Source organism: Monodelphis domestica, chromosome 3 (assembly GCF_027887165.1).
Source record: "Monodelphis domestica isolate mMonDom1 chromosome 3, mMonDom1.pri, whole genome shotgun sequence".
Taxonomy (NCBI): domain Eukaryota; kingdom Metazoa; phylum Chordata; class Mammalia; order Didelphimorphia; family Didelphidae; genus Monodelphis; species Monodelphis domestica.
The window spans coordinates 12,208,895-12,233,869 of NC_077229.1; the positions used below are offsets into that span (position 1 = coordinate 12,208,895).

At 39.1% G+C, this 24,975-nt stretch overlaps 1 protein-coding gene across 1 annotated transcript; it reads left to right on the top strand.

Moving 5' to 3' along the window:
- Positions 1-5,205: 5,205 nt before the first annotated feature.
- LOC103098772 (zinc finger protein 420) lies at positions 5,206-24,975 on the top strand. Its single transcript, XM_007490767.3, has 5 exons — positions 5,206-6,482; positions 7,705-7,826; positions 10,755-10,881; positions 15,263-15,358; positions 17,832-24,975. Exons 2-5 carry the CDS (start codon positions 7,794-7,796, stop codon positions 20,180-20,182), a joined length of 2,607 nt encoding a protein of 868 aa, XP_007490829.2. The 5' UTR covers positions 5,206-6,482; positions 7,705-7,793; the 3' UTR covers positions 20,183-24,975.

Below are 24,975 nucleotides of genomic sequence, written 5' to 3' on the forward strand. Positions count from 1 at the left end.
GATAAAGCTGTGGTGAAATATCTGAGCTCAAATGTGACTGAAGACATTTAAAGTTTTTATGACCCCCGGCACATTCCTCATTTGCCATAGTCTTCTCAATAAGGTCAGGATAAGGCTATATATACATCATGTTGTAAAATTTTCTGACCGTATGATAATACATGATAAACACAGTCTACAAGTCATAAAGAAAGAAGGATAGGTATACTGTGGGGGGAAGTGAGGCGAGTTGCACAACAAAGCCAGACTCCTGTTTTGGACCAAGAGACCTCAAGTACTGAGAGAGACCTTCTGTTCTACCCCAAGGAACTAGACAAGTTTTATACCAGTACAAAACAGACCATGACAGTAGTTATAGCCATCTAAAAACAGGGGCCCTGGGAAGCAATGTTCATTGGTTAGGACCATAGGAAATTATTTTTATGGGTAAAAGGAATCATTTGACAATGACTTAATAATCACTGGATGGAAAGGGGAAGAACAGTGATGTCTGGGCTAGTGAAACAAAATACAAGAATGGGTGGTGTTGGGTACCTGCTTCTGAAACCTGGGTCAGGCATCATAACGCATAATGGATCACAAGGTCAAGACCAAATTTATTACTGAGGATGCAAGATATATAAAATTTGAAAGGTGGGTCTGACACCAAGTCCTCTGCTAAAGCAATTATTTACTTAATTCAAAACCTTCATACTTATGCAAAAAGCCAACTAAAAGATTGACTTATGCTAACTATCTTAGAATGACAATCACGGTCATCTTAAACATTGGCTAACTCTTATCCTTATATAATGATTTAGGGAATTTTCTCCCCCAATCCCGAGTAACATAAAAGCCAGGCGGGTTCTTGTACTGTGGAGGATCTACACACATACAATAGAGAAGAGAGAATGGGAAAAAGGGGAAATAGACAAAAGAGTGGGAGCCAAGGATAAATTTAGGAAAATCCTCTCTTGACATTTTAGCTGGTGATTTCAGCTTGAGTGTTTATTTGCAAAACATTACATCATCCACTATCTGATTGACATCCCTTGCATACAAAAAAAATAATGCAGCAGGTTACATCAAAGTTACCAGTCTGGTTTTAACACAGTTTAGACAAGATGTTGGATACAGGGAGAACTCGTGTATTTATGTCTATGATTTTTAATAAGCAAGCAGGGAAGAGGTGAGAAAGGTGATTCTTGGAGACTGTGAACTTACTGGAGACTGGGGTCCGGAAAATGTTAGTAAAGTGCTTTATCTTGAGTGTACTACTTATGGCTAGGAATGTTTAATAGTCTAGAACCATAGATGCTTACAATGCTAATCAGGAGAAACAGAGTATGTATTTTATGAATAAGTCACATCTAGTGAGAAACTGCTAATAGATTTAGGTCTTGCTTAGTATTTTAGGATTGACTCCCCAAATCATTCCCTTTTTTATAGAAGGTTTCAGGTCTTGACAACTCATGCAAATTTCTGATATGACCACAACAAGAAAATTGCCTTTGCAAACATATCTTGTTTTTACAGAGTTTTTTGCCATGAGACTCAATGTGACCATCTAATTGTTCTCAGGGTTCCTCAGTCACTGTGTAGTGGGATCAAATGAGATCTTTTCCTCTTTTAGTCTTCTTCAAGGTTACATTATCTAAAGGCTTTACTATACATTAGAGTTGCTATGCTCTCTTCTTTGTTACTAAGTTATTATAGTTGTGCCCAGCTCTTACTGACCCCATTTAGTGTTTTCTTGGCCAAAATCCTGGAGCTGTTTATCATTTCCTTCTGTATCTCATTTTTGTAAAGCTTAAATTTAATGTTTGGATGCAGTTTATTTATCAAAATAGAAGGGAAATAATAAAGTAGAGAAATGTGAAAGAAGTTGGAGAAAATACTTATATTAGTCCTCAGCTAGGAGGAACAGTTGTGAGTAATCACATGGCCTCCTCCAAGATGGGAAGCTAGTCTCTTAGGAAACCAGGAAGAGAATCAGCCTTTTCACTCATCCAACCAACTTGTCCATGAGTTGGAATCTAAGTTGAAGTGACTGCAATCTCCAATGAGGTTTCTCAAAGACTATATCTAGGAGACAGTCTCCAAGAGACTCCCAGCCAAAATATTTTTGTGGCTTTTATGGTGGTTTTATATCCCCCACTTCACAGGGGTCAATCACATTTTCCTAACCTGTTACACTTCTGAGTTTACACCTTTGGATTCACACATTTCTGAGTGTGTGAATGCTTAAAAGAATTCAAAAGTTTCTGTCTGAGTTAGAAAAAAGGGTGAGGCTCTTCCAAGTATTTTGCTGGCTTCTTACCTCTAAATGTGTTAACTTTCCTCCTAGAAGTAAGAGTTTATGGACTTCCCTTACTTTAGTGTTAAGTATTCATTTATTTGGTTTTGTTGATTAAATCAAAAGTAGACAAGAGAGAATTGATCCTGTCTTAAATCTAGTGAGGTATTTAGTAAGAGGACTTAAGTTATTTTTATTTCAAAGTGTTAACTCCAACTAGGCAAAGAGAACAAAGGCTTCCCTTTTCACAAGTGCAAACTCAGAATAGACAAAGAGAACCAAGAATTTCCTTTCACATTTTAGGGATGAGGAAATTGAGTCAAACAGGATAAAGTGACTTGCTCATGGTTATACAGGCAGGAAGTACATAAGGTCAGATTTGAACTCAGGAAGTATAGTCTTCCAGATTCCAGTTCCAATATTCTCTTCACTTCACCACCTTTATTTCTGTGTTTGTAATAGTCTCCTTGCAAACATTTAGAGAATTTTCACTACAGTCTTAGGAGGTCATATAATACAATTCATACCTAAAAAAGAATCTCCTCTTTGAGAGCACCAAAAAAGTCAATCAATTTTTTTGAAGATTGATATTGAGAGGAACCCCAGGCATCTGATCAATTAATTAAATTCTATTAATGACAAGTTATATATAAGACATTGAGCTATATTTCATGGATATAAATCACAAATATGAAACAGTCCTCAACCTCAAGGAGTTTACACTCAAACAGGGAAGACACATATTCATGAATATAAAATGCATGAATAAAATGTATACAAGATAAATGAATAAGAACTTATGGATTTGAGGAGGAAAAGTTGGAGGCAGCCCACTAAGAAAGACAGACCTTGTCATGTAAGAGCAAATAGTGCAGCCCATGCCCTTCTCTCTATTTCTTCTAAATCAATATTTCCTTGCAAAGACTGAAGGGGGAAAATTAAGAAAATGTTGCTGAATTCATGTGTAACACTAGCCCCTCTGGTCTAGATTTGTGTCTTTAGGCCTGCCATCTTCAAACAGAAAGGAAGCAAAAATCTCTTTTCTCACAATATTGGCCTCCTTAACCCTCCACCCTTTGGTCCAAGCAACAAATGCATCAAAGCTTAGATGTTGTGTCATGTATAGGGCTTCCCCCAAAAGTAAAGTAAAAGGCATTAAATATGTAGTGTAATTCAGGTGTACAAAAGGTGTTCAGATATTAAAACACATTTCTCATATGTAAATAGTAAAAGATTCAGCAATTTATAATTAGTGTTTAGCATAACTAGAGTTATTTAGGGAGCCTGACATGAACTGTATCTGAACATAGACTAAGCTGTGGACTACTTATATGTGGTCTAACTTATTCTTGGTACATATCTTCTGGAAAATGAATGAGGCTTAAATTAGTTCATTTGAAAAAATACAGTGATCATATCCTACATTCTCAACGTCCACTCCAGGTTTTAGTCAGTATTCAGAGCTGGATAAATGCAAAGGAGAAAAGGAAACTCTGGGAACAAAAATGAGTTTGCCTTCTTGTGCCCATTCTGCAAGTGGAGGGAAGTAGGGAGGGAAAGAGCCTCTCTAGTCCTCAAATCTCTGCCCTTAGAGATTAGAGACAGAATTCATTACTTGGCCACATGAGTGATTTTTAAAAAGTGAATGTCAGAAAAATAAAAATTCTAATAAGTCACAATGGGCAGCAGGTTGGTACAAGGGAAAGAGTTCTAAGTCAGGAGTCTGGTCAAATCTGGCCTCAGAAACTTACTAGCTATGTGATCCTGAGCAAGTCAATTAACCCTTTTGGCCTCAGTTTCCTCATCTGTAAAAATCTGTAAAAATAAGCTTGAGGAAGACTAGTATCTTTGCCAAGAAAACCTTAAATTGGCTCATAGAGAATTGGACAGAACCAGAAAAACTGAACAGCTGCAATCCTTCAGTACCATCTTAATGATCTTGGGCAAGTCATTTAACCTCCTTCTAGTTGGTCTTCCCTGTCTGTACAATGGGGTATTAAGAGCAGCTATGTCTCAGGGTTGATGGGAGGATTAAGTGAGAAAATATTTGTAAAATACTTTGTAAGCCTTCATTCCCTGTGGAATGCCAGCTTTGATAGGAGTATTACTCCTTGGAGTACATGTGTCCTAGAAAAGACAGTAGGAGAAAACATTGACACTGTAGTGGCTTCATTTTTAATTCAAATTGATATTTAGAAAAGAGTAAAGGAAGGCAGAAAATATGAAGTACTGGGCGTTGGCTTAGAAGTGGGGACAACTTGGGTTCACATTGTCTCAGATGCTTCCTACTGTTATGATTGAAATGATCTTGAGAGACTGACTTGGGGTAAGAAACATCAGTTTATGGGTTAGACCAGCATCATCCCTATGAAGTGACCCTATGAAGGTAGGTCAGTGGTCCTCTCAAATGGCCAGAGACCTCAGATCTTGCTCAGGCAGTTTAACAAATAGTTTGAGGAGCTCATTATTCAGCCCCTCCCTTGAACACCCTAAGATATCTAAAACTGGTAAATACCTGATTAGATGGTTCATCAGAGGCTAAGCCCTTGCCTACAGAGAGAGTGGACAAGTGAAAGACCAGCATCTCACACTGTAGAGCAGGATTGATTCCTACTGCAGGACTTAGATATGAAAGGTCACTTCAAATCAGAGGAGCCATGAAGAAGATGGAGTCATGGAGAGGGGAAGAATTCCTCTCCACCCAGGGGACAGGGTAGATTACAGAACATAAAATGAACAGTTCTTATTTTTTTTAAGTGCATTTATAATTAAAAGGGAAGCCCTTAGCTGGGAAACAGATTTGAGGCAAGTTTCACTTTTCAGGTCTCCTATCCAAGGGATATCAAGAACAGATGCTCATTATATAGGAAGAATGGAGACAATCGACAACTTTCTTTTTTCTTTTTTCTTTTTTTTAATTTATCCCTTACCTTTGGTCTTTGTATCATTTCTAAGACAAGCTGGAAAGGCTAAGCAATGTGAGTTAGTGATTTCTCCGGCTTGGTAGTGTGGAAAGGAAAATTGTGAATCAAGCTTTTGCATTTTTGCCCACTGAGACGGAGCAGACATCAGTTGGAATGTAATAGGAGGGGCAGTGACAGTTGGAGTGAGAGAAGAGGACTGTGGGAGAAACCGATAACAGAAATGGTCTTTTCCCTCTGAACATGGCTGAGTGTGGAGAAAAGACCAGGAGCTCTATATCCCAACTTGTGAAAAACCTTGCCTCCATTCCCTTAACCTGGAGAAGAAAAAGGTTCTTGTATGTGTGAGAGCATACATTTGAGGAAGAACAAGACAAAAGTAAGCTACTGAAAGGGGTTGATCCCTTAACTTCAGGGGGTCACCCTGAAGATCCTTTCCATCCCTTGTCCCTCCCAAGAAGGATGCTTGCCTTTTGCTTAGTAGGGTAGAGATAGTGACTAGTTAAGAGGAAGATAGATAAGCTGAAGCTGAGCCAGCTTGGCTTAACTGCAGAAGCAACAAAGTTCTCCTATTCCCACTTACCTATCCCCTTTCTTGATTTACTATAATTATTAAACCATATTTAACCTGCAGTCAGATAAGAGGATGACTATCATTTCCGGGGGACATAGAGGGAGCAGAACCTAAGGACAGCCATTCAACCATAAACAGTCCTTTCTGAAGTTTGTTTTCTGACATTTTGCACTCGATGTTCTCTCTCTCCCTCTTCCCTCTTCTCTAGGAAGGTAGTAATATGATGTAGGTCATGCAGACATTATCCTCCAGTACATATTTGCCTCTTTGCTATGCTGTGAAACAGTAAAGGAGGTACAGGGCCCCCAGAGGCCCTCCAAGTCTACAGGAATCCCAGCTCATGTGAAGATGGGGTTAACTCTTCCCCTGCCCAAGTTTAGATGTAATCACCAGAAGCATGTGCACACCCCGCTTATCCTTAAGTGGGGGAGGTCAGTGTGTGACCCACCTGTGATTAGCTTTTAGCTTTCTTTTATATTAGTGTTAAATATTGGGGTTATTTAACAAGATTTTAGCTTTTAGCTTTCTCTTGGATTAGAAGGTGTTAATTATTGGGGGAAGTTAACAAGTTTAGCCAGTGGGTGGAGAAAACTGCTTATAAAGGGGAGGCCAAGGCCCTGCTCTCCCACTGGCACCCTCTCCTGACTGGAGGTTGGAACCTGAAGGGACAAGTGGTGGTGGAGAGCTTCAGTCCATCAGAACAGCAATGAGGGTATTTAGCTAAGCTGCTCTCTAGCTCTTTCCCACATTTCCCTCTCTTGACTATCACTACTTTGATTAAATTAAATTGTTAAAGCTACTAACAGCCTGATAATGTAATGTTAATTATTACAACTGGGCAACCACGAAGGCCAGACAAGTATCCTCATTTTCTTCAGCTTTTTCACTTTTTACTCTCTAAATTATTCTTCAGTAAATGTCTTAGCAGCTAAGTTAAATTGGCTAAAAAACTCCAGGGTGTGGACCAGACTCAGCAACCAGGACAGATCAAAGCTGCTACCTGGGGGCCCGGAACTCTGGATTGGAGAGAAGGAGCCAAGTACTGGGGGAGGTTAACAAGCTCAGCTTGTAGCTCCCCCCCCCCAAGAAGAAGCAGGTTTTGGGAATTAAGCCCTGATTTCTTCACCCCAAACCAGGTGTGACCCAACTGCAATTCTAGCCCTTTACAGAAGAGCCTCTTCCTCCTGGGAGTTGGTTTTTCTCTTTTAGGCCCTTTCTGAGCCCCCTCCTGCCTCTAGCATTAGCTTTACTAGGAGGTGGGGCTTTGGGGAAGCAGCAACAAGATCCCTAAAGCTGCTCCCTTAACCTGAGAAGCATTTCAGGGCCGAATGAGGACCCTGCACACAGCCTGTGCCCTTTTGCCCTCCCAGGTCAGCTCAGTGAAGAGGTTCCCTCTTTCCCCAGTAGAGCCTCCTCAGAGCTGGTGCCCAGCCCCCTACCCTGTAGGCCCACTTGGAAGCACCTGGTCACTCAGGCTGGACCCTGGGGGGGGGGGAGGGGGTCTTACCTACAAGGAAGAGTGTTTCATTTTGCCTTAAGTAAAAAGCCTCTTTTTCTTGGTTCTTTTTTCCCCCTCCCAAACCTTCCAGGACCACCTTTAGCCTCACATTGAGGCTTTCCAGCCCCCCATTCAAAGGCTAGTATATTAGGGCCTGTCTGCACCTACACCATTTTTTTCTTCCTAGTCTTTAGGACAAGCGGCCCTCTAGCCCTGGGAGACCCTAACCCAGAGCCAGGACACACCAGGGTAGCGCCATCTGCAGACAGGAAGTAGAACTGCAGGCACTTTAATAATTTAATTTCATATTAATTATCACAAAGGCCCTTTCCAAGCCTGAGGCTCCGTGTCACAACTGTTGAGGAGGGTCACCCCTGAGACCAGGGAAGGGCCCTGGGAGCTCCTCTGAGCCCTCCCCCTCTCTCCTTCCCCACAGGCATCCGAAGAGGAAGTCTCCCCACCTTGGGGCTCCATGCTCTGAAGGACCACAGTCTGGCCCTAGCAGAGACTCCAGAGCCAGAGGGAATGGCCCCTGGGACCCCGAGGCCCCCCTCCCAGGTGAGAGCCCCTCCCCAGCCCTGGCCAAGACTGGAATCCAGCAGAACTCAGACCTGTGTCTTTGCCAGGCCTCCAGGGGCGCCATCACTGCTTGTCCTCAGAGTAAGCTCCAGGGTCAGCCCTGGCTGCCGCCACATCCACTGTGTTCTGGGGGTTTCCCGGCCTTGGTAGCCCCTGCCTGAATGAGCAGCCCAGGTTCCAGCCAGACAGGCCCAGGCGCTGCCATTCATCCACCCTGGAGTGACATCTCTAGTTACCCGAATCCCCATAACTGGAGCTTCTGGATGCTTTCCCCGACTTCAGGCAGCCATTACAGGAGCTGGTCAGGGAGGACAGAAACCTGCCAGGACGGTGACACCATTTCAGAGCACGAGAGGCTCCCTGAGAATGAGGAAGGTGCCATGGCTCAGTTTGGAGGTATCAGTTTACAGTGTAGGACCACAAACGTCAGAGAAGCAAACCTGATGATCAGCTTTATGTAAATGAAGTGAACCCCGGCAAGCTGTCCTCCAGGGCACAGGCAGTGTGGGGGATGTTGGGCTCCCTTCAATGGGCAGCAGCTGCTGTGAGACACCAGCAGCCAGTAGGCTGAGTTGAGCAGGATGCTGTGGCTGTTGGTGGCCCAGAGTAGGCTTCAGAGGTTCAGGGCTCAGCACCCTCCTGCTTCCGTCCTTAGAGGGAGGGACTCCCATCTGTCTGGGAGGGCTTGTGTGAGGGCAAAGATTTCTTCTGAAAATGTCCAGTTATTAAAATAGCATCCTTTAGCAAGAGCAAGACGGTAATGAGGGGGGAGTTCAGGTCTCCAAAGATCCCCTCCTCAGCTGTTATTTATGAATGTGAGACCTCAGGGGAGGGACGGAGTTGCCACAGTCAGGATCCAGTTTCACGCGTGACTCCAGGGTTCCCGACAGGTAGCAAACAATCAGTCAAAATAAATAAGAAATGGAAGACAGCTTAATCATAACAGCCATGGGATTGCTTTGCATCTCAGCTGCTCTGACATTCCCAGGCTTGGGATTTATTTTTATATCCATATTCTTGGCATGCAGATACATAAAATCAAAGAGATAATTGGAAAAGTGATACATTAACTTTTAACAAATCACTTGATTAACATTCTATATTTTTGTATTGTGATTACAGACAGAATAAAGGTTGCCCACAAAATGATTTCATCACAGGTGGCTTACTAGGGAGTTTGAGTTACTGATTTGTGTAATTGAGTCACTGAGGCATATTGAAGTTTAGTGTACCTGTACCTATAGTATGGGCCTCTATGATTGATTTGTGTGCTGGCTTCATGAGAAAGTTTTGGGCTTGGCCTGTAGCTGCAGTTTTGATGGGAATTATGTACCTAAGTAAAAGTTAACCCATGATAGTCTTTTTGGGATTGGGTTTAAGGATCTGATCTTTTGGTGATATTTTGGAGAATTAAGGTACAGGTGTTTTGCTATTGCATTATTTCTTTTGAGACTAGGGGGAATAATCATCATGTCAATTCATAGATAAGGGGCATTGATGAAAGATGTCATGCAAGGGGGATAGAGTGGGCAGTCACATCTCGCCAAGGATCACTCTGTGGTCTCCCCAGCTACCATGTGTGACTCTGTCAAGGCGTCGTGGTCTGATGGCCCCCAGGCCTGAGTGGTGAGCTAACCAGGGAGGGAGAGACAGAAGACCTAGATTGGAAGAGAAAATTACTGTTTTTCTATCATTGAAGTTCTTTACCCCTGGTCTTTCCCATTGATCCACTCTTCTGTCTCTTAGCAAGTACCACATTGTTTTGATGATCACTGCTTTTTGTATAGTTTAAAATCTGGTACTGCTAAGCCAACATCCTTCACATTTTTTAAATTAGTTCCCTTGGTATTTTTGATCTTTTCTTTCTTCCAGCTGAATCTTACTATAAGCTTTCCTAATTCTATAAAAAAAATTTGGTAGCTTGATAGATACAGCACTGAATAAGTAAATTAATTTAGGTAGGACAGCCATTTTTATTATATTAGCTCATCCTGCCCATTTTCTTTCTTTTAGATTTTGGAGAGTGTCAACTGACCACATTAAATGACCCGTCAATTATTTATTTCAAAAGAAGAAATTCTGTTTCTTGAGAATTCCAGTCATTACACTTTCAATAGCTTTTGAATAATTTTATCGCTAAAATGTTTTTAAAAGATGAACACCATTCTTTTCCTCATCATACTTACTCTTCTTCCTGTGTACGTAAACAAAAAATGACTGACTGTATTCCAGTAACAAAATTATCATAAAGCAAAGACAATATTTTGGCTACAGCACATCATACCTAGTTTTTGCCACATTCTCAATTTAGCACAAGTATGAGAGTCTTCACATAGCTAGAATCAGTCTGATCCCATATAACTGTATGGACTCCTCTTTAGGCTTTCTTCTAGATAAAAGTATTTCAGACTTTCAGGAAATTAAATAGAGCATTCCTTTTTCTTTGTTATCTCCTCATTGATCCCTACTAACGTTTTCCCCCTAGAATATACAGTGTATGCTACCTTCTCAAAAACTTTTCAAAAAATGTTCTTACCACATCAATTCTGACTCTTGTGAGGAGGAATTTCAGATCACCTTCTCTATGTCTCCTCCACAAAATCTTCTATGTCACTCATAAAGCATTTCCCATCTCCGTGATTCCACATGGAAAAGTATTTCAGAGTAAGATTTTTTTTTACTCTTCCCAACATGATTCTCACTTTAGAAACAAAATGCTTTTGTCAGTATTACACTTGGTTCTCGATGATTGAAAGATTGGTCAGAGTGCTGACTCTGACACCCTTCAAGGTTACAAGTTTGGGTAAATCCCTTCTTTGCTTCAGTTTTCTCTAGTAAGTGGATGAGAGTCTTTCTAGATGGATTCTGAAGATTCCGCTCTGAATTTTATAACTTTTGCTGTTTTAGGGGTTAATAACATTCAAGGATGTGGCTGTGGACTTCACACAGGAAGAGTGGTGCCTATTGGACCATTCTCAGAAAGAGCTGTACCAGGAGGTCATGCTGGAGAATGTACAAAATCTACTCTCAGTCGGTAAGGACAATTTCCACTGTTCACTCTGAATCTGCTATTAAGGGAATGTCTTTATTCCAAACCATATGTACTGGATTTTATAGCAAAAGAAAAATCTAACCATAGAAAATATCTGAGAGGCAAAGAAGACCAAAGCATATGGTAAGCTGGGAATTGGGATATAAAATTCTCCACATGCTAAACATCAAGCAATAATGGTAATTGGTCTCAGGTACTGGATGAGTTCAAAAAGGAATTTAAAATTGAAATGAGTGAAACAGAAGAAAAATGGGGAAAACAAATAAAAGTGTTGCAAAAATAAAATAAGAACTAAAAAAGGAAAATTGATCAAGTGGCAAAAGAAGCACAAAAATGAAATAAAGAAAAGCCTTTCATAGAAAGCAGTGTTGATCAAATGGGCGTAAAAAAAATCCAATGTAGAAAAGAGTTCCAGGGAAAGTAAAAGGAACCACATGGAAAAGGAAGATCAAAAGGTCATGGAAAAATCCTTCTGTTAAAATTAGAATTGGGCATATCATAGATAATAACTTCATGAGACATCAAGAAACAATGAAATGAAATCAAAAGATTTCAAAACTGGAAGAAAATATGAAATATCTGAATAAAAAAAAACACCTGACCTGGAAAATAGATGCAGGAAAGACAATCTAAAATTCATTAAACTACCCCTCCTCACCCCATCCCCCAAAAGCCAACAAGTCATATTATATGAAATTATCAAAGAAAACTGCCTTAATATTCTAGAATTGGGTGAAAAGAGAAATGGAAAGAATCCACAGATAACCTCCTGCAATAAATCCCCAAATGAAAACTCCCAGGAATATTATAGCCCAATTTAAGAACTTCCATGCTAAGGAGAAAGTACTGCATTAAGCCAGTAAGAAAGAATTCAGATATCATGGAAGCCCAGTGTTAATTATACAGATTCTGGGAACTTCTATATTGAAATATCAAAATGCTTGGAATATTGCCACAGTCAGGGTAGAGCCTCACTCGCAACTCCAGGGTTCTCAACTGGTGGCGAATGATCAGTCAAACTAAATAAAACAAAATAACAAATGGAAGACAGCTTAATCATTATGTCTCTGGGACTCCTTTGCATCTTGACAGCTGCTCTGACATTCCCAGGCCTAGGATTTATTTTTATACTCATTTTCATGGCAGGCAGGTATACAAAATCAAAGAGAGATAATTGGAAAAGTGATACATTAACTTTTAACAAATCACTTGATTAATATTCTATATTTTTATATTGTGATTAAAGACAAAATAAAGGTTACACACAAGAGAAGTGATTTCTTCACAGGTGGCTTAATTTTCTCATTACCCTGTGAGAAGTTTTGAGCTTACAAACAATCAAGGAAAATTACATACTGCTTTTAATAAAATGGAATAATTAATCATCAGTTCTTGGAAGACAATTCAACAATCATATCATCGAGACTGAGGGGTCTCGGAACACAATTCAAATTTAGACTGGTCATTTCTAGGGAGTTCCTGAGTTACTGGTTTGTGTAATCAAGTCACTGAGGCATACTGAAGCTTGATGTACTTGTGCTTATTGCTTGGGCCTCTAGGATTGATTTGTGTGCTGACTTCATGAGAATAGGCTTCTGTGAGTGAGAAAGTTCTTGGGCTTGGCCTGTAGCTGCAGTTTTGATGGGAATTATGTGCCTAAGTAAAAGTTAACCCATTATAGTCTTTTGGGATTGGGTTTGAGGGTCTGATCTTTTGGTGATGATTGGGTGAATAAGGGTACATGTGTTTTGCTCTTGCGTTATTTCTTTTGAGACTAGGGGGGAATAATAATCATGTCAATTCATAGGTAAGGGGCATTGATGAAAGAAGTCATGCAAGGGGGATAGAGTGGGCAGTCACATCTCGCCAAGGACCACTCTGTGGTCTCCCCAGCTACCATGCGTGACTCTGTCAAGGCTTTGTGGCCTGATGGCTCCCAGCAGAATATGATATTCTAAAAGACAGGGAGACTGGGTTTATAAACATGAATTACCCACCCATCAAGATGAAATTTATTCTTTCAGGGAGAAAAATCATTATTTAATTTTAAAAAGGGAGAAGTCCTAGCATTATTGATGAAAAAGAACAGACCAAAACAGAAAAGTTGAAGAGAAGCATAAAAAAGTTAAATAAGAAAGAGAAAATTTACAGGAGGCAAGAAGGTCAAATTGTTTATATGTCTAGAGCAAAGATAATATTTGTAACTTAAAATTGGTACCCTTATCATAGTAATAAGAAGTATCCTTAGACAGAAGGTATGGTATTAAAGTGTTAAGGAAGGTATATGAAAAAAAATTAAGGGGTAGAAAATAGGATAGCCCTCAGAGAACAAAGAAGAAAGAAGTAAAGTGGGGTAAATATTATCAGATAAAGAGACATGGGGAAAAAAACTATTACAGTGGAGGGGAGGATGAGACTGGTGATGGGCAATCAGTATAACTTATTCTCATTGAGAAGACCAGCCAGACTCATTGGGGTATAGAATCTTTATCTTATTCTATTGTGGACCAGAAGGAGAATCAGAAAGGTGGTGGAGGGAGGGCAATAATATAAGGAAGGTGGAAGAGGAGGAGTGATTAAAAGGCCCTCTAAAAGAAAAGTAGGAGGAGAATAAGAGTTGTGGTAGGGAGTAGAATAATATAAGGAAAGGGAAGTGAGAGAAGTGATTTGTAAGGGGAGAATGGGGTTAATTTTTAAAGGGTTGGACTTTATTATTTAAGAGTTTGGTTGCCATGAATTTAATTAACTCCAAAGAGATTTTATTTACAATTTCATTACAAAATGTAGAAAGAATGAAGTAAGAAATCAGAGAGAGGATAAGGTAAGCCTAAACACTAAGCAATTTTCTCCTGGCCCCTGGCTCAAAATCAGGACCAGGAGAGTTGGTTCATAGCTGGCCTTGGCAAAGCTGAGGACCTGGGGCAATCTCTCCTGAGGATAGTCTCTTCAGAAAATATCCAGGAAAGAGTCAGCTTTTTCACTCACCACATGTCAGTCCAGTCATCAGATCCTTCTGTCCCTCTTCACCAGCTTCAACTCAAAAGCATGAAGAATTGAATTCTCACAGGAAGTTAAGAGCTCCTTTTAAAGGCATTTTCTCTTGCATCACTTCCTGTGCCTTCCCCTAATTTTACATCTGCCAATCACAGTTGAAGCTCTGCTCTAGGACTGCCCAGAAGTCAGTCAGTTGATTCTAATTCGTCATCCACTATCACACACATGGGTTACAGACCCACCCCTTCATGATTAACTGGGATATTTGCACTTTGGGTGATTATATTTAAATGGGCAGATTTTCATACTTAACTTTTAAGTACTGTGTTTCCGCTTTTTGTGATTGAATCTAAAAATAGGCAGGTCTCCAAACTTAACTTTTTAAGTAGGGGGTTTACACTTATGGGGATTAAAATCTAAAAATAGGCATGAGTTACTATTTAAATCTTCACAATCAGGAAAGAGTTAAGTACCTTCATTGTTACAATCTGGGGAGAGTCAAATCAAATCTTCACAGATTTAAAGGGAAACATGTGGACAGACAGTGAAAGGAGAAAGTGTAGTATTGAAGGAGGAAAACAAGATGATAGGGAATACTGAGATGGCAGTCATAACTGGGATTGTAAAAGATGAACTCAGTCATAAAATGGAAGCAGATATCAGAGTGGATTAAAAACCAGAATTCTATATTTTGTTTACAAGAAACACATTCAACAGACACAAGTAGACATTTAGAGAGTAAAGGTAAGGGGACTGTTATTTCCATAACAATAAGGAAATAGAAAAGAAAGTATAAAAGTATAGGTCACAGTTAATTCTGCCTAGTCTAGCTAATTAATCCTTATTCCTCCTTCATTCTTCCATCAAATCTCAGGCTAGATGATGGGAATAGAAAGAAAGGGAATAAATATTTCAAAATGTCTGTTCTATGCCCTCTAGTGGGTAAAGGAGTTCTTAATTATCATTAATTTTACAACATCCCTGTGAGTGTGATTCAGTTATTGCCCTCAATTCACAGTTGAGACGACTGAGGCAAACAGTTTAAATAACCTGCCCATTTATCATCTCTCTGAGACTGGATTAAATTTGCTTTTCTGACTCCAAGTTCTGCTCTCTTATCCCTTCACTACCAGCTACCTTTCATTTCTGTGTAATGGAGGTTGTGGAATGTGCCTATCCTTCTGTTACAAGAGATAAAAATGGAATTTTCTGACTGCAAATGATTCCCATGGAATTCACCCTCCTGCAACTATCCCAAGAGTGAATACAACAGAAGCCATTCTGTAGGTCTTACTTTCATACCCCCTTTCTTTTAAGATGGACTAAATTTTTAATTTTTCTCTCCTGAACCCTCCTTTCTTATGTCCAGGTGTTCCAGTTCCTAAAAAATATTGTACCTCCTGTTGTCAGCAAGGGGAAGCACCATTGCTGCTGGAGCAAAAAGGCCCCAGGAGCTCCTGTTCAGGTGAGTAAGGTGAAAGCAGGTATATACGTGCTTTTATCTATTCTAGTGAAAGGAGTGCTAGACTTGGGCACTGGCAGACCAATGCTGAATCATGCTGTTCCTTTTCTGAGAGATGGATGAGGGTAGGGAGGTCATGAGACATTATATATTGTAGATCGTAAAAACAGGATGAATAGTTAGTATGTGTGCACTAAATGGCATAAGATCATTTTTCCCTGATTAGTTTTTATTTTTTTTAATATTTTTCCATGTTTACCTGATTCATTTTCTTTCCCACCCCTATTACCTCCCCTCTCCTGGAGTCAACGAGTAATTCCACTGGGTAATATATAAATATTATCACTTGATACCTATTTTTATATTTTTCATTTTTGCAGTAGAGCAATCTTTTAAAACCAAAACCCTCCATCATGTACTCTGATGAAAATTCATCACAGTAGTACAAAACTCCAAGCTAAATAAAAGTTTTATTGAGAGGAGGTCAATGTTACAGTAAATCTGAACTCTGGTCAAGATCAGAACCAGAGACCCCAAGCTATAAGAACAGCCTTTTCATGCCAAGTAATCTGATGACACAGTGACAGAAAATACAATCAAACTTAAAATAGAATGGATGCAAAATCTTTCACATGGACAGTTCTTAATTAATGATACATTCTAATGATAGAAAGTGTAAAAAAATATCACTATGGGTGGTAACTTATGTCTATTATTATCCTGACCTTTCCAAGGCCTCTGCAAGAAGAGGTTGAAGGCTAATTGTTTTTCTGCTGACAATTATTATGAAATACTCAGAGTCAGCAGTTGGGTGCCTTTCTGAGTATCTTGTTATACAAAAAAGAGTAATTCCCCACCTTCTGTCTGGCTAACGTGTTATACAAAAACAGGCAAGTGGTGGGCTAACTAGAATCTTGGGTTATAGGTCAAAATGCCTGTAAACAAGATTGAATACTAACCTAAACTTTATTTTTTTAGCTAATGTTTATAATTGTTACAAAGCAAACTATATTATTTGACTATTAACTTAAGATTGATTATTATGTTATTAAAATAATCATAAAGGATAATACTATTATAATCATAAAAGAGGTAGGCAGCTTCACATTCACAGTACCCATATATACAAATGATAAGTCATATATTTTTCTTCTGTGTTACTACTCCCACATTTCTTTCCTCAATGTGGATAGCGTTCTTTCTCATGAGTTCCTCAGGATTGTCTTGTATAATTGATTGCTACTAGTAGCAAAGTCCATTACATTGTATTGTTCCACAAAATTTCATTTTCTGTGTTCAATGTTCTCTTGCTTCTGCTCATTTCAGTCCTCTTCAATTCAGGGAGATTCTTCAGGTTCATATAGAAATCCTCCAATTCATCATTACATCATCAATACAATAGTATTCCATCATCATCATCATCATACACCACAATTTGTTCAGTCATTGCTTATTCAAGGGATTACCCCCTCATTTTCCAGTTTCTTGCCACCACAAAGAGCGAGGATATGAGTATTTTTGTAAAGCCCTTTTTTATTGAAATTTTTTATTTAATTAATTAATTTAGAATGTTTTTCCATGTTACAAGATTCATGTTCTTTCCCTCCCCACTTCCCTCACCATAGCTGAAACTCAATTCCACTGGGTTTTATATGTATCATTGATCAAGACCTATTTCCATATTATTGATATTTGCATTAGGTGTACAACCCTTTTTTATTATCTCTTTCAGATACATATCCAGTATTGGTATTGCTGGATCAAAGGGCATGCATTCATTTAAAGCCCATTGGGCATAATTTCAAATTGAATATCATAATCTCTTTGCATATTATACCAATTAAATTTTGCTTTCACAATGTGTAGAGAGAAAAAGGAAATTTATATTCCATTTTGAAAATTATTTCATGAGAGTTAAAAAAAGTGAAGATGTTTTTCTGTGCAGCACAAGAAATTGACCAAAAATGGCCATGTGGTAGTGCATGCAAAATGAGGAGAAGAGAATATATGGAAGGTTACCTGAGATTCACAAAATTATAACAATATTGGATGAATGCCTTTTTAGGAAAGATAGAAAGGGCAGTGGAGAAAAACAATCTAATATGGAGGACAAAGCATGCTCAGGCACAGGGTTTGAGTTTTACTCTAGCTACAAGGAAATTGGTCAGGTGATTTCTCCATTGTTTACTGATACATGAGTTGTGAAAAATGATTGAAATCTTGTACCTGCCTGTGTCACAAGTCTATTTTGTGGTTTCATTGTTATTGTATGTGAAAATCTTCCTAAATTCATTCATCTTGCAGATATGACCAAATGGTGTCCTGTTTATTTAAGCATAAAAACTTTTTTTTTTGCTTGGAGAAATAGAATAAAAATTGGTTTGCTTTCTGTCATCAGAGGAAATAATTTATATTGCTTTATGTGTATGTATGTACTCCTTCCTTCTATGTTTATATCATAATTTGTTTTCTTCAGAAGCAGAGGCTAATTTTGATTTGAAGGAGAAGTCTACAAAGCTGAGACATTTTGTGGAAGGATCTGGCCCCCAAAGATGCGTGAATAAGGATCCCCATGATATCATTATGAGAGAAATCTGTGACTCTGATATCAAGATAAATGAAAATATAAAGGGTGACTGTGAATTTGATGGCACTGCAGAGAAATTCAGTCAACGTTCAGTCCTAAATCAGTATATGAAAGTGTCCTCAGGAAATGACTGTTGTCAAGAGAATCAATACAGCCAATGCTTTCCTGAAGAAGTAGGACTTGGTCAGTTAAATGAGAAAACTCCTGAAAAGCCCATATATCAAGGTAACCTAGGAGGAATAGCCTTTGGCTGCAGTTTAGACCTCATTAGCCATTCAAAAAGTAAATGTGTAGAGATGGTTTCTATGAATGACAAAGAAATGAGACCTTTCAGTCAAAACTCTGAGCTTGCTGCACATCAGAGAATCCACAATGGGGAGAAACCTTATAAATGTAAAGAGTGTGGAAAGGCTTTTACATGGAAGAAATCTTTTGCTGCACATCAAAGAATTCACAAAGGAGAGAAACCTTATAAATGTAATCACTTTAAAAGGGCTTTTATAACAAGGACATCTCTCACTAAACATGAGAAAATCTACAATGGAGAGAAACCTTATGAATGTAAACAGTGTGGAAAGGCTTTCACAAAAAGAGGCCATCTTGCTGCACATAAAAGAATCCATAATGGAGAGAAACCTTATGAATGTAATCACTGTGGAAGGGCTTTTATTACAAGAACATCTCTCACTAAACATGAGAAAATCCACACTGGAGAGAAACCTTATGAATGTAAACAGTGTGGAAAGGTGTTCACACAAAGATGCCATCTTGTTGCACATACGAGAATCCACACTGGAGTGAAACCCTATGAATGTAAACAGTGTGGAAAGTCTTTCACAAGGACGGACAATCTTGCTACACATCAGAGAATCCACAGTGGAGAGAAACCCTATGAATGTAAACAGTGTGGAAAGGCTTTCACACAGATGGGCTCTCTTGCTGCACATAAGAGAATCCATAATGGAGAGAAACCTTATGAATGTAATTATTGTGGAAGGGCTTTTATAACAAAAACATCTCTCACTAACCATGAGAAAATCCACACTGGAGAGAAACCCTATGAATGTAAGCAGTGTGGAAAGGCTTTCTCACAGAGGGGCAATCTTGCTAAACATCAGAGAATCCACAGTGGAGAGAAACCTTATGTATGTAAACAGTGTGGAAAGGCTTTCACAGAAAGGGGATCTCTTGCTAGACATGAGAGAATCCACACTGGAGAGAAACCTTATGAATGTAAACAGTGTGGAAAGATTTTCACACTGATGGGCTCTCTTGCAGCACATCAGAGAATCCACACTGGAGAGAAACCTTATAAATGTAATCACTGTGAAAGGGCTTTTATAACAGGTACATCTCTCATGAAACATGAGAAAATCCACACTGGAGAGAAACCTTATGAATGCAAACAGTGTGGAAAGGCTTTCACAGAAAGGGGATCTCTTGCTAAACATCAGAGAATCCACACTAGAGAGAAACCTTATAAATGTAATCACTGTGAAAAGGCTTTTATAACAAGGACATCTCTCACAAAACATGAGAAAATCCACACTGGAGTGAAACCCTATGAATGTAAACAGTGTGGAAAGGCTTTCACACAGATGGGCTCTCTTGCTGCACATAAGAAAATCCACAATGGAGAGAAACCTTATGAATGTAATCATTGTGGAAGGGCTTTTATAACAAGAACATCTCTCACTAAACATGAGAAAATCCACACTGGAGAGAAACCTTATGAATGTAAACAGTGTGGAAAGGCTTTCACACAGAGTGGCAATCTTGCTAAACACCAGAGAATCCACAGTGGAGAGAAACCGTATGCATGTCAACAGTGTGGTAAGGCTTTCACAGAAAGGGAATCTCTTGCTAGACATCAGAGAATCCACACTGGAGAGAAACCTTATGAATGTAAACAGTGTGGAAAGGTTTTCACACAGAAGGGCTCTCTTGTAGAACATCAGAGAATCCACACTGGAGAGAAACCTTATAAATGTAATCACTGTGAAAGGGCTTTTATAACAAGGACATCTCTCATTAACCATGAGAAAATCCACACTGGAGAGAAACCTTATGAATGTAAACAGTGTGGAAAGGCTTTCACACAAAGAGGCCATCTTGTTGCACATACGAGAATCCACACTGGAGTGAAACCCTATGAATGTAAACAGTGTGGAAAGACTTTCACACAGACGGGCTCTCTTGCTGCACATAAGAGAATCCACACTAGAGAAAAAACCTTATGAATGTAAACCATGTGGAAAGACTTTCAAACGGAGGGAACATCTTGCCGCACATCAGAGAATCCACACTGGAGAAAAATTTTAAAAATGTAAACAGTGTGGAGAGGCTTTCACAAAAAGAGGCCATATTTCTGCACATAAGAGAATCCATGATGGAGAATAACCTCATGAATATAAACAGTGTGGAAAGACCTTCATGCAGAGGGGCTCTCTTACAGCACATCAGAGAATCCACAATGGAGAGAAACACATCTCTTGCTAAACATGAGAAAATCCACACTGGAGAAAAACCTTATGAATGTAAACAGTATGGAAAGGCTTTCACACAAAGGAGCCATCTTGTTGCCCATAAGAGAATCCACACAGGAGAGGAAACCTTATGAAGGTACACAATGTGGAAAAGCTTTCACAGTGAGGAGTAATCTTACTAAGCATCAGAGCACCCACATTGCAGAGAAAAATTATGAATGGCATCAATTTGGATAGGCTTTCACATAAACCCTACAGTTGCTTCATGTCACAAACTCTTCACTAGAGGGAAACCTCATGAGTGAGATTGATCTTATAGTTGCCACTTTTAGATTATTTAACATAAGAGGATCCACAATTCAGAGAAACTTTAGGAAGATGTTGAATTCGGTAAGGGCTCCAGGTAACAATCATCTCTTATTCCCAGGTTAGAATTCCTTTTGGATAGGAATCTTATGTCCAGAAAGAAGAGAGAAATTGAAATGGAGAATCCAGAGCTTGTTCAGTGTGAAAAAAATGTCTTCTGATCACACCAGCTCCAGATAAATTCCCTCTAGAAAGAGTTTAATCCAAAAATCATCTCTTACTTCATATTATAGGATTTATAGTGCAGAAAAACCTAATGAATGTGCTTAAGTTGTATGCATTTTCCTCAGGACGAGGGTGATCACTATAATTTATAAGACTGAGGGACCACATCACATTTGTTAGATTGGCTATTATGACAGAAAGGGCAAGGGACAAAAGTTAGAGAAGATGTGGGAAAACTGAGATACTAATGAACTATTGAGTGGATTTGTGAACTGGATGGAGCAATTTTGAACTGCGTCCAGAGAACATTAAGACACAAAAAGGAAAAGGACCTATATGTATTTTTTAAAACCTCAACACTTAAAGATGCTCTTTCTGGGTTGATAAAAATTAGAAAGTAAAAGGGAACTCATCAATTGGGAGATGGCTAAGTAAATTGTGGCATATGATTATAGTAGAATACTGCTGTTTTATAATTAATGAGTAGAAGGAGGAGCTGGGAAAAACCTAGAAAGACTGGAGAACTGAACCTGACTGAATTTTGCAATACCAGGAGAACCACAGCAGATCGTGACAGAAATAGTGTATGCAGAACAACTGTGAATTGAGTTATTCTCAACAACACAATGATCCAAATCAATCCCAAAGGACTCATAATCAAAACTTTTATCTGTTTCCAGAGAAAGAATTGATGAAATGTGAATCTAGATCAAAGAAAAAATTTTTCACTTTTTAAACTTTTGTTGTTTGTTTGAGTTTAGTTCCACAGAAGGATCAATATGTGAAAGTGTTTCATATGATTCTACATGCAAAATTTTATATGAGATTGCTTAATATCTCTTGGGCATGGGAGAGAAAATCCAAGACTCAAAAGTTTTGAACAAATGTTGGATATTGTTTTTACACATGATTGTTGTCAAAAACAAAATATGAAATGATGGAGAAGAGTTGAATATTCAGTGGTGAACAACATTCTTTCTAGAATGAAGGGGTGAACAAGGAATAATTAAAGGAATGGTTTCACTTTAAGCTGATACTTGACGATACACTGGACATAGTATGCTGGAGATGAGATTCAGTGCCTGTAACTGACTAGGAAAGGCATTTTGCTGTTGTACAGACTTCATAGACTTTCCCACAGAGAAGCCCTCATTAAACAACTCAAATTTCATATTTTGCAAAAACTACTACAATAAGGACATTTTCTCTGAAATCCTAATGCTTGACATTCTTCCTCACTGTTTGTTGGCATTCATCCATTACAGATTTTGTAGCCAGTTGCTGGTTAACTGGCACTCACTTCTTTCTCGTTTTTTGCTGGCACATATAGATCTTACCAAACAAACAATAAGAGTGCATGAGGAAGATGTGGAAGGAATAGGGAACCTGATCCCTGCCAGGCTCATGATGCAGTTGGCTGATTTCTGGGTCTGAGCAGAAGTCTAACTCCTCTGATGAAGTAATAAGGGAGGATTTGAGGTCTCCAAGACCACCTTGTCTCTTGAAATATCAACTAATGGGGTCTCAGGACATCCTACGGCTGAACTGTCAGGATCAACTCCCTTCATAAGCAGGAGGCAAGGCACCCTCTTTTCTGAAGATGATGGCGGAGACATTTTTTGCTTATGGGAATCCTGTGTCCCCAATGAGATGGGAATCCTGTGTCCCCAATGAGAAACCATATTATGTTCAGAGAAATAGCTTTCTTTATTGGTTAAAATCTGAATGCTATACAATATAACATTTCTATGAGATGAACAAAGTCCTAATTATTCCTCCCTATGACAATTGCTTTCCTTTTCATCAGTGAGTCATTTTAATGGAGGAGATAAGAATTTCACTTGCTCTTATGCTTACAAGAAAACAAGGACATTTAAGCAGATATCTTTTTCTCCTTTCAAATATAATAAATTAAATATTTCATGGGCTTTAACATGATCAATATCATACAATATTAAATGATATAGTACTATATTATATTTTAATACATTATGTTATAAAGTACTATGATATAAATTAAAGTAGCATAATAATTATAATTTTATGATAACCAATACAAATTATTTTATTACTTACATAAAGGAGAATCAATATCAGAAATGCTTCAGAATTAGATTTATAACTCAAATGAGAATTAAAATTCTTGAAAAATTGCTTTATATAATTAAAATATGTGATCAACAATCCTGATAAAATACATGATTTTTTAAAAATGTATATTTTTTCACCTTTTTAAAAAAGTAGTTTACAATCTAGCAGCATCCAGATTGTAAAAGAAGCTGCTTTTCCACAGCATTTCTATACAAGGTTTTGCCAAATTTCACCTTTTCATAAACAATACTTTGAGTTTGAAATCTGAAACAAAACTATTAAAATACCTTACTCAGATCTGCTTCCTCTTATTACTCTTTACATTTCTAATATATCTCCAACCCTGTATAAACATGAACCACATGAAGTTTAAAAACTCTCCCCCTCTCTCTGACTCTGTCTCTCTTTTTCTCTTTTTCTCAATCTCTTTTTCTCTCATCTTCTCTTGTTTTTTTCTTTCTCTCATCCTGTTTTATGTTTCTCTCTGTCTCTTGTCTTTATCTCTTTTTTTCTGCCTCTGGTCTTTATATCTTTCTCTTGTCTTTGTCTTTGTCTCTCCTCCTTCCCCCTCCTCCTCTCCTACCCACCATACTCCCGAGCCCCGCCCCCTCAGTAGGTTTTAGCAAGAGGGCAAAATATCTTCTCTTAAATTAAACTGGAAACAAGTACCTATCAGGAAGTCCTAGCCATACCCTTGGCTCCCTGAGACTCTGCAGTGCTCCCTAGTGTCCAAGTCACCTTGATCACTGGTGTGGGGAAACCTTAGGAAATCATCACTTCACTCTCCACTCCCAGGAACTTTCTTCCACCCAAACTCCCCAGCTCAGTCCTGGTTTGGGCTTCTTTGCCATCCCAGTCCTTTCTCTTTTTTCTCTAGTTCGGCCAACAACAAAGAACAAATCATTTTGCGCCTGTGCCTGAATGATGGATGTCAGTCTGTGCCCTGAGGCTCCCCCTCTCCAGATCAGGAACTTTCCCAACCCAAAGCCCCCTGAATGCTGAGTATTCTCCTTTGGAAGTTCAGCTACTGAGCACAGGGAATGTCTTACTTTGGGATGGATGTAACCTGGGATGTTTGTATTTTCCTTATCTCTGGCCTGGGCACTAGGAAGAACCTCCTCTACAGAAAAGGTCCAGCCTCCTTCCCCATCCTCTCCCATCTGCCTTCTCCTTCACTTCCTTCTCAGCCCTCCCAGCCCAACATCCTGTGTGGGATCCTCAGACACAGTTATACAGGAAGTGGCTGATCCAGGATCCCCTCTGAGGTCCTCTGCTGAGGAAGGAAAGGAAGTGCTGGTAGTCCTGAAGGCCAAGCATTCCCCTACCTGCTGTTCCCCATGAGGGATTCATTCAGAGGCCCTGGGTTCGGATTCTGCCTCTGACATGTGTCTGTCTCTTCCGGGGCCTCTGTGTTCTTCTGTGAAACACAAGAGTCAGCACAGGTGACGTCTAGCATCCCTTCCAAGGGAAACTCCGTGACCACAGGATATGACCAAAGTCCTAACACACACACACAAACACACACATCCACTGGTATATGTGTGTTATATGTTTGGGAGCCAGCATGATACAACAGGAAACAAGTCCACTGGGCTGGGACTCCTCAATCCCTGGTTCACATCCTGTCTCTGCCCCTTATTATTGCCCCAGTTGGGTGTGACTTTTATTTTGTATCCTCTTTATTCCTTGATTTCTAATGATCATTAATAAATCTCCTAAAATATAGTTCATTATTGAGATCTAAATGTTTTTACCTATCTTGGAAAGAATAATAATAGTCTGTAGTCATTTCTTTCTAAAGTGTGACCCCATTTTACAAAAGAGTTATTGAGTCAAATAACAGTTAAGTGACTTGCCACGTGTTACAGATAGTGATTGTCTGAGATTTTCCTGAGGCCAAGATCAGTTCTATTCACTGCTCCCCC

What these genes read in the sequence shown, in the direction of transcription:
- LOC103098772 (XM_007490767.3), top strand. Translation starts at nt 7,794, where the DNA reads ATGGCCCCTGGGACCCCGAGGCCCCCCTCCCAG. An exon ending in CCCCGAGGCCCCCCTCCCAG is followed by an intron (nt 7,827 to 10,754) that starts GTGAGAGCCCCT and finishes TTGCTGTTTTAG; the next exon opens with GGGTTAATAACATTCAAGGA. An exon ending in CCCCAGGAGCTCCTGTTCAG is followed by an intron (nt 15,359 to 17,831) that starts GTGAGTAAGGTG and finishes TGTTTTCTTCAG; the next exon opens with AAGCAGAGGCTAATTTTGAT.